The sequence below is a fragment of the Lytechinus pictus genome, chromosome 14, assembly GCF_037042905.1.
Source record: "Lytechinus pictus isolate F3 Inbred chromosome 14, Lp3.0, whole genome shotgun sequence".
NCBI classification, from domain to species: Eukaryota; Metazoa; Echinodermata; class Echinoidea; order Temnopleuroida; family Toxopneustidae; genus Lytechinus; species Lytechinus pictus.
This window is the reverse complement of record NC_087258.1, coordinates 20,615,473-20,642,110: the sequence shown is the minus strand read 5'-3', so window position 1 is coordinate 20,642,110 and position 26,638 is coordinate 20,615,473. Positions and strand designations below refer to the sequence as shown.

The window sequence follows — 26,638 nt, the reverse complement described above, 5'->3', positions numbered from 1 at the left end:
ATAGCCTCTTCTGATTAAGCAGATGAAGCAACATATTGGATAGCTTCGTTTTTGAGATGCAAACCTTCGTCAACCTCTTTATGAAGATAACCATCACCTGTAGAAAAATTAGAACCTCAAAACTTGATTTAAGATTCCAGCTCTTATTAAAAATCGATAGCCAATTCCTATGACCTGTGGTAACACAAATATTCTTGGTTTGGATAAACAAATACTGTGACAAGTTTGCACGGACTTCAAGAACGAGAGATGCGCTTACTCGGGGCGGATCAGCTTAAGTGTTCTATTGCCCACTGCAGAGTTATGAGACACCAGTGAAAAAGGTTTACCAATATGCTCTGACACGTTGCATAAAGGATCTACCCACCGTGCATGATGACTTATCAATAGCTATTCTAACGGTGCGTTCATCTGTGCTCCAAATCGAGAGATAGAGCGGAGAGAGGGAGAGCGAGTTGGAGCGGGGAGCATGGTCTCTTTTCCATGTTCCCTCCACACTATAGTTTACTAAAGACAGACAAATAGGATCCTACGGGAAGACGACAGAGGAAGGGAGAGGAGGGAAGAGAAAGTACATTCTACCTCGGTGGTGAAAAGAGACTGACGGTTGAAACGTGTGGGCTGCGACAATAGGGAGTGCGATGCTGCTCTCCGTGTATGCGGGACCCCTAAGGGGCATAACAAGACAGAAGCTGGGCACCAGGCCTCTCTAACAAACCACCTTTTCTCCTCTCATCTCCTGTGCTTCAATGAGGCAAGAATTGAATAGAGATGAGAATGTCAAAAAACAGGAGTATGAGAGGTGATGCGTGTACCAGCCAACAATCAAAACTCACATCACTAATTGAGTCTACAATCATCATTTAAAGACATTTGAGTAACTTTAAAAAAATCAAAGTTATATTACACTACATGCAAACCATATCTGTGACAGAGAGTTAAAAACAGACTGAAAACTGAACCATTTCAACATCCATTCAATATTTTTGCTTAATAAACTGATCCTGAAATGAAAAATACCAATCAAGACTTATAAGGACAAACAAAATAAAAATCATATTCATTTTCTTTCATACAATTACAAAATACCTTTTGTGCGTTTCTTAAAGTAAACTCATGATAGTAATAATAATATTAATTCTTATTTTCCCAGGGTAGCCACTTCAGCTCTTATGAAATGTTCTCCCAGCGGGCCCTGCCTAACATAAAGTTCTGAAATATTACCCTTCTCCATTCTGAAACGTAAAGCAGTACGACTTGGCCGGGATCAAACCCACAACCTCCTGTTCACGGGGTGGGCGCTCAACCACTGAGCCAGTGTGTCTGGTCATGATAAATCTACCTATTGCTTCATTTGTATGGTTTTAATGGAAAAGTTTATAAGAAATTAATTAACAAATTTAAGATTAAAAAAGTCTCAAGTGCATATAGCGACATGTGACGCGTATTACACAACGAACCCTCTTTGTAAATCCTAGACTAAAATTCATTCACCACCCACCTGGATGGGCATGACATGGCTTCTACAAACAAAGATATCTAAATAACACTTAATTTGTTGATTCTACCTGATATCTTATCTCAGTAGTGCATGTCTGGAGACACTTAAACCATTATATTTTCATCATCTAGTAGCGTGCAAGCAACACCTCCAAATGATACTATATATTTCGTCATGTGTAAGACATTAAAACAGATATCAGATAATTGTATTTTTGTGTTAATTAAGGCATTTGTTGGTCCAAAGCAGCTGCATTTAATGAGATGAAAATACATATTAAGGAGATATGATTGAAGTTTCTAGAGTCTTTATTTCATGACCCTCCCTTTACACTGGGTTGAATATCTAGTTCAGAAAAAAAAAACTTGTTGGTTTGGTCATAGAGACCACAAGAATGCATTTTTTCTTCAAATGTACTTATTCCCTTTGAATGCCAATTCACAGGGATACCACTTAGAACATGTTTAAAAGTCTGAAGCTCATCTAGAAAGACGTACCCTTTCCTACATTTAAAATGGTGCTTTCTACGTCCAGGAAATATGGCGAAAAAGTCTGAATTCAGAGTTTAGTCTGAAAAGTGGCATTATTGAATTAAAGCCATGAGTCATCCAAAATTACTGAACAATGGTTCAAAAAAAAAATCAAAGTTTGAGAAACACCACTTTCTTGTTAGGAATAAAGAATACCTGGCAGGGGCTGCTCGTAAAGATGTTATCTCGTCCTTGAAACGTTGGAAAGCTCACGAGTATATTTCCCAAGTCATCTTCCCTGTCGTGGATACAGAGTGTTGGTGGAAGCGCGTCGCTGTATCTCTTTCCTCCACGCTAGTCTGGACCCCCTTTCTAACGGGACCCTTGGGGGACAAGTTCAAAGGCAGCACAGATCTTAAACAACGTTTCCTCCCTCCCTTTACAATTTGTTCAGCTTCCAGTGGACCCCCCCCCCTCCGTCTTCCCTACCCAGCCCTCGCTTGATTCCTATTGTGTCAGGTGTTGTTTCGTTGTCATTGGCTAAAAGTTTTGAAAGAATGCCAAACGTATTTCATGACAGCTTTTACCGAAAACAGGATTTCATATGAAAAAAAGAAGAAATTTAACTCTGCATTGTCAATTGTGCAACAAAAGACAGAGGATTGTTGCCAAGCAATAAACAGTGAGTATATATCACATTATCATTTACAGCACTTGGTTTAATAAACTTGGGCTAATGTATTTTTTTCCAATATGAAATGGCCTTTGGCTCCTTTAGACATTCCATAATCTATAACAATTATTTTTCTTATAAGAGAAGAAGTGTTACGACAAAATAGGAATAGCCTGACTGGAATTTTTTTTTATGAAATACTGGTAGATAAAAATGAAAATGAGATGCAAGTATGGTATAAATAAGCATTTCTTATAAAGATACTCAATGGTAAGATGGACAAAATTGATTAAGTATATGAATACAAGACTAGCCCAAGTCAATCTCTTGGCCTAATTGAGTTTCACTGTGATATTGTTGCTCACACATCAAACCATCTTCTGTGAAATTTACATCCTGGAATTTCATCCCAAATTGCCCAAAATGAATGGAAAATTACCAATAAAACCTAAAAAAAATTGTTTGATTTTTTTTTGTTTTACTTGATTTGGGTCATTCTTATATTCCTGTGCTAAATTCCACAGCCTGTTTACACATGGATTTTAAAACTATGATCTATGATCTGTAATACCACGTTGTTCCAGGGAGTGTGAACACGATGACATTAACACTGAATACTGCGGGTTCACTACCTCTCCTTGATTTGATTGAAAATGAAGCGTAAAGGAAACGACAAAGAGAAAGTTTTGGGTGGGATCAAGAGAGCAATGCTTGTTTGCGAGATGTTTTCATTCCTCTCGCATCTCAAGAGTTCTTCAGCAACAAACGGGAGGGGATAAAAAGAAGAAGAGCGGAACAGTTGCCAATTTTGCGGGTAAGGATAGGATTACCAAGACCGAGGGGATGAGTTTTTTAGTTCCCCCTAGATTGGATTTCAAACTTGTCTTCTCCTCTCGATGGTCTAATGCATCACTCTTTTGATCTCCCAAGATGGAGCGGAGAACAACACTCTCCAACCAGCGGAAAATTTTTAAGCAACAATAAAGAAGAACAGGGCCGCATTCAAATCTCCGCTGCATCAACAACTTAGTTTCTACTTTTGTTAACGAGAAGAAGAGGAGGAGAAGAGATTGGAGAAGTATTCGAGAATAAATGGAGTCCATAGTACTATCCAAGACCAGTTGAATTATTTCTTTTTCTCTGTCGTGTCTTGCTCTAACTTTCTCTCGCCTCTACCCCTCTGGCGTTGTGGAAATCACCTTCTCAAAAAAAAACTCCTCAGAGACTGGTAAATGAAATCAGACTCTTTGCCAGTAACCTTCTCCATAGAAAGTAACAGTGAAAGAGAGAGAGGTAAAAAGACAGAGAGAGAAAGAAAAAGAGAAAGAGAGAAGGAGAGAGATTCTACTTTGCTTTCGTGGCCTGAACCATCAAATTTATTTTAGCAAAAGGTGGGTCCTTATCACAATCCAGCACTGCTCGTCTCTCTCGCTAAGAAGAATTGGCGCAAGACATTTATCTAAGGCACGTGATCGGAGGGATGATGCGCCGCAATCAAGCGGTTCGAGGATGACAAGTGAGTGACAAGGTGTCGAAACACTCTCCCCAGAAGATGAAGGTGAAATCTTGTTTCACAATCTGGTATCCCCCACCCCTGAGCATTCCGTAAACGAGGCAATTAAAACTCTACACCTTTGCCTGTTTAACAAGACCCGACTCTCGTAACCCAGCTCAGGTATCCTGAAATGTGACGACAGCCTCTCGCTTCTGCCTGTCTCTGTCGATCCAAACCTCAACAAAAATCCATCAAAATGGGAAAACAATTTTCAAAACTATTCGCTTCCGCACCTCACCCAGAAGAAATGTGTAAATGCCTGCTCTTCCGATACGGAATCTGACTGGCGTAATTAATGTGTGGCCCTTCTGAGGGCATCACAGCGCATGATGCTGCAACCAACACTCTCAAATAATCTATTCATGGTGTCTGACATACTTGAACATGTCTGTTATCATGTTGAGGAATAAAACCCCAAAGTAGTTCTATCTCTATCAGGGATTTGTTTTTCTGTGGTTTTCTGGGGAAAGAATGCATTTTTATATTTTATAAAGATTTGACAACCTGTCACAAAATGCATTAACATCTTGTACAGTGAACATGATCGAATTAAAATATGGAAGAAATTACTTTTGAGCATTTTAATCTTCACCACATTCTGAATCAAGAAAACAGACAGGGGAAAACGTCCACTGATTGGCTCTCAAAAATTACTTTTTACATTTCAAATAGGCCTACGCAGAATAACTACACAAATGCAATCTTGTACTTTATTACGTAATTCACGTAATTTACATTCACAAAGCATGAATTTATTAGTCGTACCTAAAATATTAACAAAATCATATGCTCATGCATTTCATTGTCCAAGTGACTGGTGGGAATTCTCCCCAGTAAGTGGAGAGTGTGCACATTGAATGTTTTTCATGGTTAAATATTCACATTCCGTGAAAGCTTTCACCTCTTCAAGGTGACTGGAAGGAGAATCCCCAGGGAGTGGAGGAATAACGTACTTTAAATGCACTGAAGACCGATTGAATCCTGTAACCAGGGTAATCAGAACTATCAAGGTGACTGGTTTGAATAGTCCCTAGGGAGCGAAGGATGTGTATACATTGAATGCAACGAATGACTTGATTGAATCCATTGATAGTGGTGATAACAATCTCTGAAAGCTTTCATATGTCGAAGTGATTGGAGGGAATACTCCCCAGTGAGTGGAGGATGTGCATACATTTTATACAGGAATGACTTATAGCATCCATTGACAGGCCCGGGGTAATGATAAGCACATTTGTATCGTAAAGTGTGCTGTATAAATGTAAATTATTACTATTACTGTACTAGACCAAGACATGAAATTAAGTACAACTGAAAAGTGCCACTGCTAAATGAACAGACCAATCAATATCAATGTTACACACGCATGTGGTTTAAAATACTGATCAGGGACCAATCAGAGCGGTTCTTTCCATCGCAAACCTTTGTGTTACGGAGCCCTGGATAAGTTTGCATGACAGTGACCAAGATTCGCCTCTCTTCTTCAAACTTTCTTTCTTTTTTTCTTCTTTTTCTTTCTTTACTTGGCTGGAACTTCTAAGATCTAACAGATCTTTAATGCCAGTCCACACTCAAAGCCTGCTCTGTACACTATTTACTGTATTATCATTTTTGTTACTTTGTTTTGTTCTTGCCATTATGTATTTCTACTTTACCTGTATGTATGTTATTTTTATCGAGTGAAATAAATGAACTGAATTGAAAAAAAAACTCCTGCAGGGGAGAAGGAGACTTTAAGATATCAAGCGAGCAATGCGGGATGATATTTGACAGATAATCTTAGTGGAGGATATCTAAAGTATTGATAAACAACAAGTTGCTTCTGGCACTTCCATACGACTCCTCAAATTACCTCACGACTCTTCACCTCCCCCTCCCCTCGGGCGACTGCTTGCCTCTGTACAGTGTCGGAATGTGGCCTAGTGCCGTGGATACCTCTCGAAGACTGTAGCCTGAAAGGTATATGGTTCAATACACTGGTATAAACTAAATTCCAATGGTAAGGCATCAACCTCCAATTGCCACACTCAACCCACAATCGACCTAGTAGTCGATTGCTTTTGAGATGCACTGGATGCAACCCGTTCTCACTGGTATGAAACCCCCACATGCAACCAATGTGCAAGGCATCCATCTACATTTGCCGCACTCAACCCAGGTATCCTAAGCAAGAATGATCAATTCATTCTATTCATTGGATGATGCTATAATATGATTCAATTGGTCAGAAATCCCAACATTCAATTAATGTCGAAGACATCAATCTACATTTGTCACACTCCACCCTGGAGTCGTAAGTAGGATCCATTCATTCTTTTAGATGCCCTGGATCAACTTGTTTTAACTGGTTGAACCCTCAACCCCCCCCCCCCCCCCCATGCAACTTAAGTCAAATACATCATTCTACATTTTCCACACTTAACCCAGGTATCCCAAGAATGAGCGATTCCTTCTATGAATTGGATGTCTTACAATTCAACTGGTCAAAAATCCCTGTATTCAAATAATATCCAAGACTTAAATCTACATTTGCCACACTTTATACATTTTCCTGCAGGACTGCATTATTTTAGACATAAACTCATGAAGCCATACCGATTCTTCACTTAATTAAATGCCTTGCATCCATGAATATTCAGACACCCAGAAAACATTTAACAAATCCAGTTGTTAAGCCAACGGGGCTCACCATGAGCCCCAGGACAAAGCAAAGGAGCTCGACTCACCTCTTCAACAATGAAAAGCGTAACATGGGGCGCAAGAAAATGACAAACTGAGCGACCTGTCATGTCTTGGATCTCCAGTGAAGCAGAGGATTCATTTAGAGTGAACGTGACAATTGCTTTTACGAACACACTCCAGTCTTTCTCATTTATGAATTAAACAAACATGTCTTTTGGGAGTGAAGTGCCATTGACAGATGACAGTGGGAGAAGAGAAGGAATGGGTTTTTATTTTATTGCTTTGGTGAAACATTGTCCTCTTCTGCTATTGAGTCATGAATAAGCTGATTGCATCAGTTCTTGTGGAATACATGTTTTCGCCACCATCTAATTGATCCAATTCATCATCAGCATCATCATCGTCATTATCATCACCAACATATGGACATCATCATCCTCGCCATCATCACCATCATAATTATCGGTTCCATGATATTTGCTCCGGCGACATTTGCTCCGCTCTAAATTCCACACACTATTTGAAAGACCAACTTCAACCCTTACAATGATACATGCCTTTCAAAGTGGATATAAAACTTTCTGCTCCACTTTTGTCATTCTCCATCATCAAGTTCACCTCCAGGAAGAGAACAACACTAATCTCGTCCAGTGACGATCACTAAGAACGATGTTTTAATGGGAACGGCAACAGCTGTTTTTCTTGCTGCTCACTTTCGCATAAAACTCTTCATAAATGTTTTTGCTCTTCCTTTGTGTTAGCATGTCCATCAATTCGCATAACTAAGCTAAATGAAAAAGCAGGATTTGATGACAGAAGACAGAAAAGGCTCTCAACAAATATATATTTTATTCATATGCTACTTTTTTTTTGTTTCTGTCTCCGGGAGGGGGGGGGGTTAACTACTTTTCATTCTCCTTTAAATAATTATATGTATGTGATATTCAATTAAGGTTCTTAACATATATATATTCTATTTGAACCTTTTTGTTTCTGGGGATGTTTAATTGTTTTCTTCATGTGAGATTCAAGTAAAAATGAAGTTATTAAAAATATTTTATGAAAACTATCCAAGATCAAACACTTATGACGTAGTTGTAGGATACCTAGATCTAGGATGTGAAAAGTAGCCCCAAAACATGAAAAATTATTTTAATGCCTGGTGAGATACCAGATTTTGGTGTTATCATCAAGTAAAATGTCCATGTGATAATAAGAGTGGTAGGTTCAATTTGATATCTATAGGAAAATAAGTCCTTAATGATGGATTATTTTCTTGTCTAAGGGAGCAAGCAAATAATATGAGCCAGATGATGTATTTTTTGATTGATTTGATAGTTACAAAGTTAATATAATGATGGATGTTGGAGTTAAATGCCGAGATGGATGGATGGAAAGTTTAAATGACTGCAATAGTTTTCTTTTTTCCCCTATTTTGAACTTTTATGCATAACAGCATTGGGTCAGATCCCTTGTTGACGATATCAGGTTGTAATGTTTGCTTGAAGAACCCCCTTCTCCCTTGAACAGGTACAGCACACACCTGTAGGAGACCAACTGAGGGGGTGGACCTAGTCTGCAGGCACAGACCCTGATTGGAACTTTGATCAACAAGTGTGCCTCCACGCAAAGACTAGCACATACAAAACTTGCTGTTGTGCCTCCACGCAACGACTAGCACATACAAAACTTGCTGAGCGAGAGACAAGGCATGAGTAGGCTGCACATTCAGACCCTTACCTCGAGTGAAGGGTTTGCCCAGCAGACTAGGGTGGACCTGTACCACCAGCAGGTTAATACTATCCCTTCCTCGCTGCTATGCGGGCGTGACGTCATCCCAGGAGCTCGCAGCTTCACGGGAGGGCTCTCATGCGAGCAAGGGGTCACATGATCCAAATTGTGTTGGGTAACTGTCACATGTGTGTCGTCTGTCAAGACGAGCGCAGCCTCAGAGGGGAAGAGGAGAAACTCTGATGGTTCACTTACATATCTCCCCTGCACATCCACTCACGCAAAGGTATCCCGTCTTAAAGGTGAGGTACGGTCTTTCAAAGAGTAGGAAAATGACTGAGCTCTTGCTCATCCACTCATGCCAAGGTATCCCATCTTGACGGTGAGGATCGGTCTTTCAAAGTTCTAAGACAAAGAGTGAACTCTTGCACATCCACTCAAGCAAAGGTATCCCATCTTGATGGTGAGGATCGGTCTTTCAAAGTTTTAAGACAAAGATTGAACTCTTGCACATCCACTCAAGCAAAGGTATCCCATCTGAAAGGTGAGGTATGGTCTTTGGAAGTGCTTAGACAACGATCAAAGTCTTAAAAGCGACCAGGGGCCTGTAACACAAAGCATAGCAATGATCGTAGAATATTTTCTGCAATTGCTTCCATTGACTACAATGTACAATCAATCGTAAAAATCAAGCGTACGATTAATCGCTAACCTTGTTACCGAATCCAGGGGGTGTTTCACAAAGAATAACAAACAATTAAGCGTAACTTGGGAGTTATACTTAAAAATTGGAGCGCAGATGATATGTAAAGCGCAATCTTATTGATAAATACCCAGTAGCATGTGTCCTCTTAGCATGTTCTGACCAATGCGGTTATGCCCATTAATCCACACTCAACTGGGAATTTAAGTGTGACTTTAAGTCATAGGCCTATCTAAATCTTTATGAAACCCCCCCCCCCCCCACCCGATCTTTTCTCCTGTCCAAATTTCTATTAAGGCAGACATAACTACAGCTATCTCCATTTTCAATTTTCTCTAAATTACAAGATACAAGAACTTTTCAACAAAGTTTTCACCATAATACACTGTAACCAATGGTACAGAGTACAAGATCCTTGTTGACCCAGTTGGCAATGGGAGTGTTGAGATCCTTGTGAGATGTGAATGAAATACATCAGCGTCCATGGGTTCATACAATATGATCAACTTCAGCTCCAATTTAAGTGACTTATAATACCTAAGTGACGTGCTTCAAGTATAGCATTCATTTTTCTTCATTTACAATAAGTTACAAGTGTAACGACTAAATGCATAAGACCTTCTGGGTAGAAAATCAGGAAAATTGAATTCCTCTCTATTTTCTGGGCGCGATCAGACAGCGTATTTATCAGCTTCTTGTTGATGGTCACCCCGAGACCGAGGGACCTTAAATTATTATTTACTCTGCCCTGATTTCTCTCTCACACCCTTCCATGTAGTTTCATAAAGGATCCTAATCATTAAATACCCTGATGAAATGAAAAGAGTTGAAAGAAAGGACTAAAAATAAACTTGATTTTGGACGGGGTCTTGTGTAGGACGAAGCCATGTATGTGTTACATGAAGATATGAAAGGGAACAAGAGGGAAGGGGGGGGGGTGTAAAAGGAAAAGACAAAAGTAAAGACCTGGGTCTCATTCAAAAAGACTTGTTATAATATCTATCAAATGCACAATTTCTATGACAAATTCACTATCAGCCAATCAGATTGAAGGATTTTGGTAGCTTTTAACAATTATTGCATATTTGTTATAACCAGGTTCATGAGACAGGCCCGAGATATCATAAGAGAGGAGATAGAGGATAAGACGAATACTGTGAAAAAACACCTTAAAACATTTGTTCATTTCTTCTTACAAATTTTGGCCAATCTCCAGAGTAGTAGTAGTAGTAGTAGCAGTAGTAGTAGCAGCAGCAGCAGCAGCAGTAGTAGTAGGAGCATAATTAGTATAATTAAGAACAGAATGATACAGCGACAAGTTAAAGATGAGCAGATATCAAACAAACCAAAGAAAAGCAGTGGAAAGAGAAGGTGGGGTGAAAAAATGAGAATTTTTAATACTGAAGAGAGTCAAAGAAATGGATAATCAAGAAAATGATGGAGAGTTAGAAAAGCTTAAAAAGCTGAGGTACTCTGATTCCCTCGTGGCAGTAGCAAGTTTTGACTATGACGCATATCATGAGAAAAAAAAATTATATCTTTTTGTCTAAAAAGAGATAAAACTGCTACTCTTCCTTGGTGCTTATCTCACGTTAACATCCAAACTTTGCAAAGCCTTTCTCCCCCTTTTTCCAACCCGAAACCTCAGGTGTGAGAAGCAAATCCTGAGTTTCAGGGAAAGAAAGAGAGATGTTGATTTTATCATCTCTATTTGAAGAAACAAAAAATATTGTCATTTCCCCCAAAATGGAAGCTATGACTTAGTGCTTCTTTGTTGCTCTTGAAGACGTGGAAGCCATAAAAGTGAGAGATAGATAGGTGCGGAAATTTCCAATCTATTTTATTGACCGTCTCAGAGGCAATGTTCAATTTGAGATTGACATTTCAGTTACATTTCTTCTGTGATCATCGATGGTTTCAGTTGCGTTCAAACCCGCTTCAGGTGCTAATTTACTTCCCCTTCATGAAGATATCAATAAACATGTTATTGGTTGTACACCTGCGCGGGATAAAACTTCGGAATAATCGCTGTTTTAAAGGTGTGGGAACGTGGGGTAATGCGATAGGGAGACTTGGATCCCTAGAGGGGTGCATGAGGGGGAGGGGGAAGGAGCTTGGTGTGATGGTATGATGTGAACAGGTAGCATTGTGGCAGGTTGGAAATGGAGAGAGGAAAGCACCTTTTATGACCAAACATGATGCTGCAATTTATTCATGATCTGAATTAAATAAGACATCTAATTTTATTTCATTTCAACTGAAGTAAGTCTACAATACTGTAACTGCTCAATCACAGAATCCTAATGATAATCACTTAAAGGTGAATAAAGGGTGTTTACTCTAGTTTTATTTTAATCAATTAAATTGAATAATTAATGAAGAAAATTCTCAGAACTTTAATTATAGAACTTGTATCTTACATTATTTTATAAATCATTTACAAAACTGTAATACCTTACTTATAACTATAATCTATATTTCAATCATACAATACTAGATGTTGACTCAAATTCAAATTGAATTTGAATTTTAAACTTCTAGTGATAGGTAGTACACACATTAAGAAAAACACTATCTAAAATTTATCAAACGCTGGTTATATGAACTTTAAAGTAATTGTTTAACATATTAATCAATCATGCTTAATTTATTGAATATTTCATATTGAAAATTGATTTCTAACACTTTTTTAACTGTTAAACAATGAATATAAATTCATATTTTAAGCAGCATTGTATACAAATTTCAAGCAACAATTATACTGCAAATTCCATCTATTTCATGAAATAAATTTACGTAGAAGTCTTTTAGGGGAAAAATGAAAGAGAAGAGATCAGAATTCAAAAAATTTGCCGAGCTGGCTCTCAAGAAACTAAGATAACGCACTGAAAGAAATGAATACTCTGTCCACATGCAAGTCGGAGATAGAAAATATCTAGTTTTGACATTATTTGAGTGATGGATGTGATATCATCACAGCAGTATACCTCTCAATTTCATCAGCAAACTGAATGAATTGTCTAAATTGTAGGAGATACTTCTTTGGATTACAAAGAGAAAAGGTACAGAGGACAAAAAACACCCATGAATCTTCGATTCTCTTTGGACCATGAACAATTGAAACTTGCAATGCTATTCATGATTCTCTTTCAATCTCTCTCTTCTACTCTTCCTCCTTCCTGAGCCCAGCACAGACACCTAGCCCCAACAAGAGGACGCAGAAATCCTGGCTGCATTTCGCAGAAAGCTTTAATCAAGTTAACCATTGTGTAGTGGATATCGGATGACACTAGATTATCAATCAAACGCCATTACTGCCATGACATACGCAACCACACACTTTTTTTTTCTTTCCACTGTCTTTCTCTTGATCTCTCGATCCATCGAGTTTGAGGGTCAAAATTAGGCGGATATCAAAGACATTTTTGTGGCGTTAGCTGTTGGTTGACAAGCCTTTCATGCATCCCAGCACTCACTTCTCCAGAACGAGCTACTTGTCAATTCGTTTCCACAAATTTCATGCTTGATAGTTGCATTAGTTAGAACTCTACTGCGTTTTGGAAATCTTTATCATATTACGCTACTAAAAGTGAGTCCAGGCAATAACAACCCCTTTTCAAAATGGCACTTCATATGTCAGAATAAGCTGTCATAAATGTAACATAACATCACAAGTCTTTTTTCATTGACAGCCAAAGCTTATTGTACAAGTTATTACATGGCACGCCCAAATTAGGTTGCATGTATTCTGGATATGGAATAGAAGTTATAGAACTATATATGTCAAAAGAGAAATACAGAAAATAAAACAGGCAATCAAACCATTGTCCAAATCATCCATATGAAGAAAAAAATGTTGGGATAATCACAACTCGCAAATTCAACTCAATTTCGGGTAATAAGCTGGGACTACTCTAGGTTCGCTATTCATCAGGAATACATTTATGTGTTCAAAAGAGGACTGCATTGCCTGAATAATGTACTTACAGATTCATCAGTGTCCATACTACATAGAATCTCCATCAAGTCCAGCCTGAAGCGCCTTTCTTGTTGCATCGTAGGGCAACCAGAAAACCTAATTGAGTTTCCACACAATTCTTCTTTTCCAAGTTGTGTTTTTTTTACCACAGAACTGTTCTCACACCAGGCCTGGAGTTCATTTCAAGTAGTGAAAGAACACCATTCTTTCAACTTCCCATTCAGAGTCAATTTCCAACGGAACAGTTCTTCTTACCCCTTCTCAAGTTGGTTTCATCAAAGATGATACAACCGCTCTGTCCAATTCCGAAGTCGTTAACATCGGCAACACGGTTCCGGTCGCTTCGTTTCCATGCCAGAATATGATGTTAAAACTCAATATCCTACCAGAATATAATGGTATTCCTTCTTTGTAATCTGGCTACATCATTAAGCTATTGTCTAATTGGCTGTTGCTAATCGCTAATGACTTCTTGGCTTGGTGATAGCACCGCTCCACGTGAACCTTACCCTCGGTTAATCACCGGTAGTTACCAAAAAAAAAACACCAAAACATCTCTGAGAAATTACCAGGGTCCATCCATCTGTGTCCTGTTGCGGAAATAGAATAGGATTCGCATAGCGCACATATCCACCTTGTTGGGTGCTCAAGACTAAGCTGGTCTACCAATTCCATTGTGCACAGCTTGCCGGTACCCACTTCCCTCACCTGGGTTGAGTGCAGCACAATGTGGGTAAATTTCTTGCTGAAGGAAAACACGCCATGCCTGTACGGAAATCGAACCCACGTCCCCCAGATTGAAAGACGAGAGTCACAACGGGAGTTTGAACACAACTAAACAAAATCAAGCGCAAGTTCCTTATACATGATTGGTTGAGAATCATGATGCATTTGATTTCATGAGTTGCGCTTAAACGCAACCCATCCGCACAGGTCACTTATCATGCTAATATTGTCCACACACACAAAATATCTACAACAAATACAAGAACTTGAATATTTTTTTCTATTACTTTACTATTTGTGTATAGAGAAATATTGATTTAGGAGAATTACACACATTTATGAAAATAAATTACAAGCTACAATCAAGGACCCTACCCCTCGTTTTTTTTTATGTTTTGCTTCCCATGTGCCTTGTACAGGGACCACCCAGTTGTTGGGAAACAAAGGGTTAATAATACATCATGTTACCAACAGATAGATGTCACCGCTCGTCATTGGCACCCGAGCGTTTTAACCATTACTTCTACCACTTGACCAAGCCCTATATTCTGTTCATCAGGTTTCAGGGAAAAGAATCCCTCCCTCCGGTCTATTTCTCACGAAGGAGCGACACAACAAGGAAATTATATCAAATTAGGCGATTTCCCCTATTACTTCCCCCATTGGAATTTTCAGCACCCGCCGGTAAATGACAGACGACAGCGCAGTGCCCCCCCTTGCTTTCCCCCTTCGCAACAAGATGTGCTGTACAAGCCGGCATGATTCTGAAATCACCATCGAAGATATTTCTGTGACATGTTTGGTGAATGATATTCTCTTATCAAAGAAAATAACTTAAAATCTAAGTTCATCACATCTATCCTTTAAAAGCAATTAGACAAAGTTTCAAACAATTTCTTTCAAGAGAAAGAAACCCTTTTTATACATCTACTTTGCACACAACATTCTTTCTGTTTACCTTGCACATAACATGACATGTAATTTGAACTAACATAGTTTAAAAATCTCATCTTTTTGTTTTTAACTTCTCATAAATGTCCTACTTCAAAGGAAGAATCTGCAAAATAAACGAGGAACACATTAAAAAACATGGTTCAAAATTGTTTTTAACGCTTCTTACTAAATGAACCTTACAGAAGTTGTTTAACAGTTTAAAAAATCCATGTTTTTAAAGTATTAGAAATTAAACATTGTTGTTTAAAATTTCAAACACTTTTTTAAAACTGTTTACACAACTACTGTAAGGTTCATATGGTAAACAACATTGTATAAAAGTTCTAAACAGCATTTTGTCTGTGAAGAAACCTTGAAAAATATCACGAGTGCCTCATAATTGAAGCAAATACAGAATATTCTATACTTATAGCGCAAGGACGCCAATTCCTCTAGATATTAAACTGCTAGTGCCAAATGATCACTGTACAGAACACCTGGCTTTATAAATACTTGTTTAAAACAACAAACTCATACCTACTTTTCAAAAACGATTGGAATAAATTGCCTCACGTCATGTCTAGGTATAACCTGCACCAAATACTGAACGACTTTTCCTTTCCTGCGCCTGTAATGCTTCATGATTGCGGTGATAACGAATGAAGTTATTACCACCTACTTACACCTCTGGGGAATGGAAATAAAAATGCTTGCTCATCGAGACGATTCTCTTTCTACCCATGAGAAAAACCGACAATTTCCAAAAGAGAGGTTGGATATGAAAATGTTGGATACTTTGATTTCTTTGACGCATAAGAGGGGCAGTTTTGTTCACTCTATAGGCTGGTGCACTGGTTCCATACTTGATTAAAAAACAAAAGTTTATCCAATGTTGGTTAAAAATATACTCGTTGGGGAAAATAACAAAAATTGTTGTGTAAATCTATAAATCATGTCCCTATTTGAGGAATTCTAGTATAAATGTAAATCCAGACCAATATCAGGGGGAAATACCCTAAACATGAGTTGAGATTGATTGGATCAATCGTAACTCTTTGTAAGACGGGGCCAAGGAGGCATTGGATTCAAACCAGTTGAGGATGTGATAATGCACTTTGGTAAAGTACTATCAAATAAATTTTTTGAGATCGCTTCAAGCCATAGGTCCCTTTACTGCTAAATTATAACAAAAAAATAGCAGACAAGTAAGACAAAAACCCTCTAAATTGAAATTTATAAAATAAAATCATCTCTTTTGGTGCCATATTGTTCATCACAGGAACCAATATTAAACATTAGTTGATTAGTTGAATAGTTCTATGGATGACATTTGTTTGTCTACCTTACCTCTTGCATTTTCAATAATAATTCATGTTTCCTAACTTCCTCAATTAAATTGTGTATAATTCCAGTAAAACAAACATAAGAATTTACAATGAAAATAATAAAAATGAAAAATCCATATTAAAAGACAAATATCTGGTTTCTTTCACCGAGAACAGATCAAACAATGAGACACTTAAGTGTACAGGGGAGTAGTTACATTTATTTTATAGACGTTGAAGGAAGTGAACACATATTAGCCTCATCCTGAATGGAAAATATATGGCAAAACACAAATGCTTCCTATAATTACATCTCAAAGAGGTAGGATAGACACCTAGACATGATATAAATATAATACTTCTTATAATGTCTTGAGAGTTCACACATATATGCAATATTTAACTAATAGTGATCAGTTCCTCAATTTTATCTGAAATTTACAAAATAGGCCTACTTTTATTTGAAAATATTTTTTTAATCCCTACCAAAGGTGTCCTGTATATAGACCTACATATTTTAAAACTGTTACCCCCTTTCACAAATGTATATCTCTAAAACATGTTCATATTCGGGGAAATCTACTACTAATATAAATCAAGAACAATATTGAAGAGGAAATGCCCTAAACATAAATGAATTCACTCCAGGTACATGCAATTTCCATTGGTTTTCACTCATTTAAATTTTAAGAATAAAAATCCTACTTTATTCTTTTCTAATGTGTTTTTGATCTATGTACATGTATCTGATGCTTTTGCAAGCTGTGTCAACTTACACCTAGTAAACCAAGACAAAAGACAGTGATATTGAGCGTGGATGATGGAGGGCATGTGACAGGAGTGAATGAAATAACAGAGAGAATAAGAACAGACAGCTAAAAGGGGGTCATATCTAAGGAATAATTTCCTCTTCCTTTTTAATACTCCATTCATAAGTTGACTATCTATTTCATATTTTTCTCACTTCATCAAATAAGTATGCTTCATTTTGATGCAATTTTCACATCTGCGACTGACTGCAACTGTGACAGGCTCTATGTTTAATGAGAGAAAAGTAAGGAAATTGGAGAGAGAAAAAAGGAAGAAAATTGAAGAGAATAGGGGCAGATAATGGGCAAGAATTTCTCTGATAGGTCCTAATACCTTTTCCACTCCTGTCACAGCAAACAGATGCCTGTCAATAAAGGGAAATGGGTTAAAAAGATTCCAGTATCGCAAGAAGAAAAGAAGCTTTTTAGCAGAATTTTTTTTTACCATTTCAATGACCCAGTAAAGGAACAAACCCATGGCTGCCAATATCTCTAGAATGATGTCACAATTAAGTGTTACTTTTTTACCTAAACATACATTTGATTTGCAGTAAAATTCATTCTGAATAAGCAACTGAAAGCTTAATTGTTTCTATGTTTGATAGAAATGAGAAAAGAAAAACAATAAATTAAAGGAAAATGAAATGAATAATGTAAATTGCCTTGAATGTAACACTGCAAGTTAATTACCATGGCTGTTTCAAAATAGAGGGCTTCTTTTTCGGGGGGGGGGGTACATTTAGGGGCAAACAGCTCTTTTTGCGCCTCATCTTCTTTCATACAATTTGCACTTCTTGAAATTTCTTGCTGCTCTTTTTGAATGCTATCAGACTGTTCACAGGTGATATTCTACAGGTGTTCGTTCATTCCTTTAAGCGTTGCCCCCACCAAAACCTGTACATCATCGACTTAAAAGACGAAATCAGATGCGCACCATGGAATGTCATGTCACGGTCATAAGACTTGTTTCTAAGGGAGCCGCGGGAGATTAGACCAGTCCGCTTCGGCAACAAGCTAATGTTTGAATAAAGAATGCATGAGTGAAAAATGTTTTTAATATATAGAGGCAAATGGAGACAGAATAAAGGAGAGTTAGACATAAGCAGCAGTGTAGGATAAAGAGATGATGAAAAAGTAAGAGAGAGCCCCAAAGAATGCCCTCCCCGGGTTTTGGGTTTTTTTCGTGGGTGCTATCTTATCTCGGCCATGAGCCGAGGAGGCAAAGCTCTTCTGCAAATGTTGGGGAGAGATCGGAGCAGGTTGAGCGTCTTTGGGGAGTTATAGTGGGGGTAGGAATGAAGCTTTGCAGGAGAAGATAAGAAGGATGGTTAAAAATACCAGGTAGTGACAGTTGTTTTGGGGGGCTTCTTCCGAGGGCTCCGCATCCTGCCCCGTTATACTTGACCTGTTCTGTGATTCCGCGACCTCTGGCTAACGTTAAGCGAGCAAGCGCAGAAAGGAAGAAGATGAAATAGAGGGTGAAGAGAGGAAAAATAAGGGGATCATAATTCCACCTGCTTCAAACTGATGCCTAGGGGGCAGAGAGAGTGAGAGACAAGATATGAGATCAACGCACGTCAATTCACAAACTGCTATGGAGTTGTAGCTCTCTGCAAAGTTCTTTAAAACAATTAAGAAAAGTTCTGCAGTGCTCAAAATCTTTGGAAGCTCAAAAACCATTAGCCTCATTAATCAAAATAGTAACTAGACATAAACATTTAATCATATTAGAGTGAATGTTTACAAGCCAATGACATGTGAAATTACTGAAGCAATATATCCCTAATTTTCAATAAATTTATCCTTATCAATCTTTGAATTGTATCTTATGATTTTCTAGAGTCTTAACGATGAGGAAATATGATTTAATAGACCTATAATTGGTAAACAAATTAACAGTATGCATTAGAAAGATGTGCTCCAATAATTCCTCTGCTTACTTCATTTGACCTTGGGAGATGTTGACACATAACTAGAAGTAGCTATGGTCTTTCTGATTAACGAAAGGAACTGTCGACATACAATAAAATAATTCATTATATTGCATTCTTTCAAAATAATCAAACATTTGGGCAATTCCGTAAAAAAATCAACTTATTTGTACGTCCTTCCAACCCCCATTTTTCTCAAGTTTTACTTCACTTCATAAACTGACCAAGTCATGATCATTTGAGAGCATTACAGACTGTCATAAGAACCGGAAATTAGAGACAGAAAATTTCATGAAGGTCTCGCCAATAAGGGTTAGACTACATATTTCATGGAATTGCCCATATACTGTCCCCCTTCTTTCTGTCTCTTTTTTCTTGCACATCTTAAATTTAAGATCCCTTTCTACCAAACTCATTTACTAGTCTCCTGTACAAACCCTTCACTGGAGTTCTATGGTATGAATGCGTAGTCTAAAATGACTTTTATTCAAAAACAGCAAGTTTAATATGTGCTAGTCTTGTGTGAAGACCCACTTGTTGATCAAAGTTTCAATCAGGGTCTGTGAGTGCAGACTGATCATTTAGGTCCATAGACAACTATCTGTATATACAAGGATCACACTCTGTGCTCATGTCTAATTTAGAAATTTCCACCCACCCCCATCTAGGCTCCTCCCACTTCACATGCCACACCCATCATCATCATCATCATTCCAGAGGACAAATTTTCTTCATCCATTGACCACCCAATCATTACGATCATGTAAAACATCTTTATTTCTTGCTATGGAAGATTCTGTACAGAGAAGACTTCCTTCTTTTCATTCTGCAACATTTTTTTTTTTTCAAAACACCTTTTTTTTTTCAAAACACTTTTTTCATAAAATCTACCTATCCTCCCCGAGCAAAAACCCCTGTCTTACTCATCCTACCACCACTTTGTCTATCCACTAAATTCCGCACCCCTAATGATCCCAAGGATAGCATTCTTTACCCCTATCCTGGGCTCATCTGTCTTCAAGAAGCCCCCTGTGGCCCCTCTGATGTCACCCGCCTAGCACCCCTCTGACCAGGAAAATCACCACCTAGGGACCGACAATTGGGGATAAAGGATGCTACCACCGGTTCAGAGGGGACAATCCTCTTGCCGAAAAATGACAGGCGCAAGTCTTAAGCCTGGAAGGATCATGAAGCCCTCATCCTGCGAGGTGAGTTCATACGCGGCCGCCAAGGTAATCCTTGCTTCGGCTATTAAACCACGAAGTGGAAAAGTGGAAAATTACGGAGTAGACTAGATTATGGAACTCATTCAACAAAAATTAAAGAGGTGGTGGTGGTGGTGGTGGTGGTAGTGGTGGTTATGTTAGTGGTTGAAGCAGTTGTGGTAGTGGTGGTGGTGGCATATGGGGCAACATTTCTAAAGTTGCAAGTGCCCCCCCCAAAAAAAAATAAAAAAAATCAACATGCCAGTGCATAGAACTATACCAACATAATTAGTACAAGCCTTGGCCTTAAAAAAGGTGTGCATGTTCTTAGTACCATCAAAATATCAGACTCAGAGCTGTGGCCAACTACAGAAAGACAAGACTTCTTTAAATTCTTTTCTGATTGTTTGGAATCAAATTGTATTTCACTTTTAAGAGATATGAGTGATTGTAACTCTGCAAGCAATAGGCCCCTGGGAACTGGATAGAATAGTGATTAAAGATGTTCTTCGTACATCCATCTATCTCCCACCATTAAGTTAAAGTATGAGCACTTCCACTTCGCCTTTTTGATGAAAGTGTGAACGCTTCCATGGATGAGAGAGTAGATAGAGACCATGTGTGATGTGCAAGGTAGAAGAGTCAACCAACTATTTGTCCTTGAGAACAGAGAAATAGGATGATGATTTGTGGAAAGAAATATCGCCATGGTAATAGAGCATTCAAGGGTATCATAGCTGTGAAGGAGATGGGGAAAGCTTCAAATTTATAACTTAACTCAACAGGCTTAATATGGAGATTTATCTTTTATAGTTTATAAAGTGGTTACTTCATTTCAATCACCTGGCCACAACAGGTTCCCTAGGGTGATACAGTTATTACAATCTTTACATTCAAACTAACACACTAAAAAGAAATAGCTAACAAATATCAGATGTGATTTTCATGGTAAATGCCTGTTACTTTTATTGGCAAGTACTTTTGAAGATTTCAAGCTCTTGTGATAGCCAGGAAGTCATAAAAGCGACAATGTAATGCTTTATGATCTTTGGGATTTGCATCTGTGATTTTCTTCCTCTATATATTTGGAAAAGCATTATTACAGTCTGGACTGGTGCCATGGTGCAGAGGTTCTGACTCCTGTCTCTTAATCAGAAGCTCATGGGTTCAAAACCTACTTAAGGTATTAGTTTTTATTTGGCAAGAGATGTATCCATATTGTGCTGCACTCAACCCAGGTGAATATAAGATTCACCTCACTAAACCCTGCACACGCGTTGTGCCTCGGGTATGCAGGGGGTCAACAGCGCATGCATTGGTCAATGCTGACATGCTCATGAACAATTCAAACTTCTCTGCATTTGCAAAAATCCGAACGACCTTCTCACGAAGCACATCAAGCCAGGGGCCCTCTTTTCATAAAACTTTATTTTAAATAACATACTTGCTTTCGCATTCAAAAGTAACTGAAATTATTTGATCTGATCAATTGGCTGATAGTAAATTTGTTATAGAAACTGTGGTCCAGGGTCTATCAAGGAAATAATGAATCTCCATTCTGATCACATCTCTACCTAGTCTCCTTCCAGCAATAGGGGCAGCATGGAACCTCAGTCACAAGGTCTTGAAATAAGACTACTATCCAGAATGCACGAACCAGTGTGACACCAGTTACCAGAGCAACAATGATATATGAGTAACACTTGCTTTTCTCTGGACAACAGATCATGAGAATTCTGGCCAAAGTACGTTAAAATTCAAAAAAAGAAGGGACATTTCTGGAATATTTGAGGATTGAATTGTCTATTTCCCCTGATGTCTCATTTTAGAGGTCTTCGACCATGAAATATTGTCTTCTCTCTCTTGTTCTTTCATTTCCGATACTACTAATGGTCTCTTATTTGATTGATAATGTGACAGAGGGGATGGCATATGATCAGGGGACCTGTAAAGTCTGCAAAGATCAGTGGAGAAAGCTCAAGACAAAATCAAATGATACAAACATTTCAAAAGACTCTCCAATCTGCCATTCTCTTCAGTCAGACATTGTGGACCCATGGATAGACTGCTTGATAGTTAGTTATCTAATACTGAGAAGAGAAATAACATACATAGAGTAATATTAATAGTGTGCATTGAGTAGGCAACTAGATAATCGGCGCCTCAAATATGCTATATATTATCATTACAAATGTAAGGGACCAAAGGAACTTGGTAATGAGAAAAATAAAGTTCCAACAATAGGTACTATTGCATTCACCAAGGTTTGAATCAAGGACCTTCCATTGGGCCTACACTACCACATATATGCTTTTCACACTGCACTTTTTGTCCTAAATTGGTGGGGCTAAGGGGGGTCTTAGCCCCACCAATATCCCGGGGTTAAGCTTAGCCCACTTCGTTTTCACACTACGTTTTAGCAAAGTGGGCTAGCACGGTAAATAGTACGGTACTATCTGGCCCTGCAAAAAAGCAGGGTTAGCCGGCTTATTGTGGTGCTAGCACCACAATTGCGGTGCTTAGAGATGCAGTGTGAAACGAAACAGTGCTAAGCAAAAGCGGGGCTAAGCATTACCCAATCACAGAAGTCGAAATTGCACGTTAATCGCGCTCTGTATGGTAAAATTGTCAATATTTATGAGCTGTGTGATTGCCCAGAGTTAAGGCGTTAACCCCGGCTAAGCAATAGTACGGGGTTAAGAAAGACAGTGTGAATCGAAAAAAAGATAGTATGGGGTTAAGGATAGTCCGGGGTTAAGGACAGTATGGGGTTACGGAAATGCAGTGTGAAAAGCATATAAGACACTGACCAGTCCTCTCATGCACCACTACATTGTCTTTTTGATGGATAAAACAGGAAACCTTGTGTTTAAAACAATTTTCGACTTCATCATTTAAGTTTAAAAAAATATATTAATGATAATGAACGATATAGCTAAAGCCGGGGTAATAATAATAGCAGGGCCCACTGGTAGAACAGTTTTCGAAACTGAAGTGGCTACCCTGGGTAAATAAATATACCTATATTGTTATTATCAATATTATAGAAAGTGAAAAATCAGGGTTATTCCATTAAGCTTAATAAATACAAAATATTACATATGACGATTGAAATAATGCATCTCCCTTCAAATGTGTAAGGGACAGAAAAAGTGAACTAAATAACCATGACAACTGCCTTTCTCTCATGAATTATCTATGGAGAATGAAAAGAGTAAAGAATTGGAAAAGACACCCTGGGATATAAGAAATAAAGACAGAGACAAGAAAAGAGGATGGAAAGGAAGAGACAGATAGAGAAATAAGAAAGAAAGAAAGAAAGTCAGTCAGATACAATAAAAAAAGATAGAAGGGCAGAGAAAGAAGGAGAGACAGACAGAGATGGGATTGAAAAGAGAGAGACAATGTAAGGTGAGAATATTCATCGGCGGCGAGACCTTGTCATCAGAACCCTAATATTGCTAGTGAATCGTTTCCTAGCCTAAGCGCTAAAGGCCCTACTCGGTAGCGTTTTGATGACATAGGCCTATGGCAACAACACATACTAAGTGTGAACTTCCTCCTTTGATCTGCATGGAGCGAATATTTCACCCTTAAAGGAGGTCTGATCTTCAAAGGTATGTATGTAAAGAATTTCATCTGCATCACCATCTTTTTTCCTGAAATTAATTAAGGTTTTAAAATTGCACTGTAGTAATTCATTGTGACTCCATTATAAACCATGACAATCATTTAAAATGAAGTCAGGGTGTCAAGAAGCTCCTGTTCACTTATTCCATTTGTTTTTATTTCTTTTTTTGGGGGGGTGGCCCGAATTTGTGGGCACATATTCACTGACTCTCAGATACTGTAAGTTCACCTTCTCTGACTATACACTGGCTACTAGATTGGATATGTATTGAGACGGCTTTTGATCAATATTACAGGCCTAAGAAAAAGTTAGAGGGAGTAAAATGCTAGAACATTAGTCCGAAGTGACCAACTTCTTAGTGTATGGAAATATTCATATTTAATTTATTCACTTTTGTAATCATACCTTGAGAAAATTGATTGAGAACACCTGATCACAGATTTATATAGGACTTTTACAGGGCAAAACAGTTATTCACAAAATCACAGGCCCCTATTTTGAAGTCCAGTTAAATATAGATATGATGCCATTGCATCCGTCCCGATTGAAATATATCTATTAAGACTTCATGACAGATAGTCCAGTGAGATCTGTCAATATTTACATCCTGCCAAATATACTATTTGAACTGTACTCTTTTCAGAAATTATTATCACCTCTATCGAACATTCCACAGGTATGACAAGTAATGACAAAACAATATCAACTGCAAAACACAGATACCGGTAAAATGAAAGTTTTTCTTGCTCTTATCATACTAATTGCATGAAGGGGATGTATGGGGTTGGTTTAATGGAGTTTCATGGAGTAAAAATTACACAAAAATTAGGATTGATTGTAAAACTCACATAAGACCAAATGCAATGGCCATTATGTACAATCAAATATTATAAAAGTCAACTGTACTATCAACTGATCGATCACTAAGTTTTGTGTTAAGGGGTCTTTGGTTTGCTTAGCCTGAAATTCAAAGCCTCTGTCCAACCCTCCCCTTACTAAATGATTCATTTTTTTCCACATTCCACTCTTCCTTCTAAATAATTACCTATGTCAACTTAATAATTATTGTAAATATGACAAACTGAAAGTGGAAAATGAAAAAAAAAATGAATTGAACTGAAAATGTATTCAATGGTAATATTAACATGATTTAATAAACAGTGTAATTTATAAAATATTAATTTTTAAATAATTTCTGGCTAGATAGTATCTTTGATATATCAAAAAGAAACTTAATGAGAGAGATATAGAAGAGGGAAGAAGGGGTCTAAGTGATGGTATTGGGGGTGCATGCTGCCCCCCTCGATGCTGTCATATTGGATGGGAATTGAGGCCTAATTTCTTCTCCGGGTCTCCCGGGTGATAAAACAAAAATATTCCACTTGAAACAAGGTCACATCCCTATTATCTCCGCAGCACATGTAAACTAGTAATTCTGTTAGATTTCAAACTCCATCCGTGTATTCACGAGGGAATCGGGGCGTAAATGAAACATCTATATCCATTTTTTGTCTTTGACGATATACTTTGAGGCAAGCAAGGGGACTGGAAATGGAAAGGTTTTTTTTTTATTCGGGGGAAGGACAAGGCTGTCTGCACTCCCCGATGCCTGTCTGCGAGAGCCGAGATTCGAGTTAAAATCAATTTGAGTTAAGTGTGTTATTTGCCTCCTGAATTATGAATTGGAGCCGGTTGTAGGAATGGAATCAAGCGGGTTCCTCGATACATGATGTCTTGATCTACTAACATTCACAGATTTCCTTTGCTTGTCTTAACCCCCTTACACTCATCGACTCATGTTTTTGTCTCTTTCTTTCCTTTTCTCTGTTTCTTTGCCTGCCCAAACATCATTACGTCTCACTTCTTTTTTATTCCTTGGTACCGTTTCTGTAATTACAGTTTATCTACTTGATACAAAAAATAACCTTTTCTTTACAATGGCACAAATCCTAAATAATACAAGTCTTTTTTTTTGGGGGGGGGGAGAGAGAAAAAAAGCTCTAGATCTTACATACAATGTTCAGAAAACTCACAAGGAAAATACATTAGAATTAAACAAGAAGCATAGTTAATTTGAATTCCCCTCCTTAAACAAAGTCCAAATCCTGTATGACCGTTATAATGGGGCTGTGCACCACTAGAAAGGATTTTTCCTCTACAATCTTGATCTGCAGGTAATGTAGACATCCCCTTCCCCTTTCCATGTCCACATAGCCCCATGGTTGCAAGGCTGGGGGTTATTTTCATACACTGTTTCGCCTTGCACCAATCTCTCTTCTCTGAACCCCCTTCTCCCCCGTCATCATCGAGGAGGAAGTATTTCCTAGCTTTACAGGAAGAAGGCCGGGCAAAATATTAATACTTTATCTTGTTAATTTTCCCTCGCTTATTTACCTTTACTTACCAATCTTTCCTTTCCACTCTTCCCCTACTATTATGTCCTTGATAAGCTGGCTTAAAACTTGAGCCAAGTTAAGGAATCTTGTGAATCTTACCAAGAGTCTGCCTATATACCTTTCTGATCTTTACACATTGGGTTTAACTTGAGCCAAATTATGAAGGAATCTTGTGCACCTTACCAAAAGTCTGTGCCACGTTTTTTACCCCCCAATTCCCTGCATTCCCCTACTGTTTTGCCTGAGATGAAAAGATGAAAGGATAAGCAATGATACATCATTTGTAAGATTTCTGCATGAAAGAAAGATGGGGCGGATCTAGGATTTTCCATGAGGGGTGGGGGTGCATTTTCCAGATGAAAATTTGACAAGCAAAAAAAATAGTTTT

At 38.1% G+C, this 26,638-nt stretch overlaps 1 protein-coding gene across 1 annotated transcript in view; it reads right to left on the bottom strand.

The window, feature by feature from the left end:
• LOC135156617 (histone-lysine N-methyltransferase MECOM-like) overlaps positions 1-13,670 on the bottom strand; it is a 48,999-nt gene extending 35,329 nt beyond the window's left edge. The window contains exon 1 of the mRNA XM_064109347.1: positions 13,303-13,670. Within this exon, the coding sequence (XP_063965417.1) occupies positions 13,303-13,371 (69 nt within the window). The 5' untranslated portion in view covers positions 13,372-13,670. The remainder of the gene's footprint in view (positions 1-13,302) is intronic.
• Between the last annotated feature and the right edge of the window lie 12,968 nt (positions 13,671-26,638).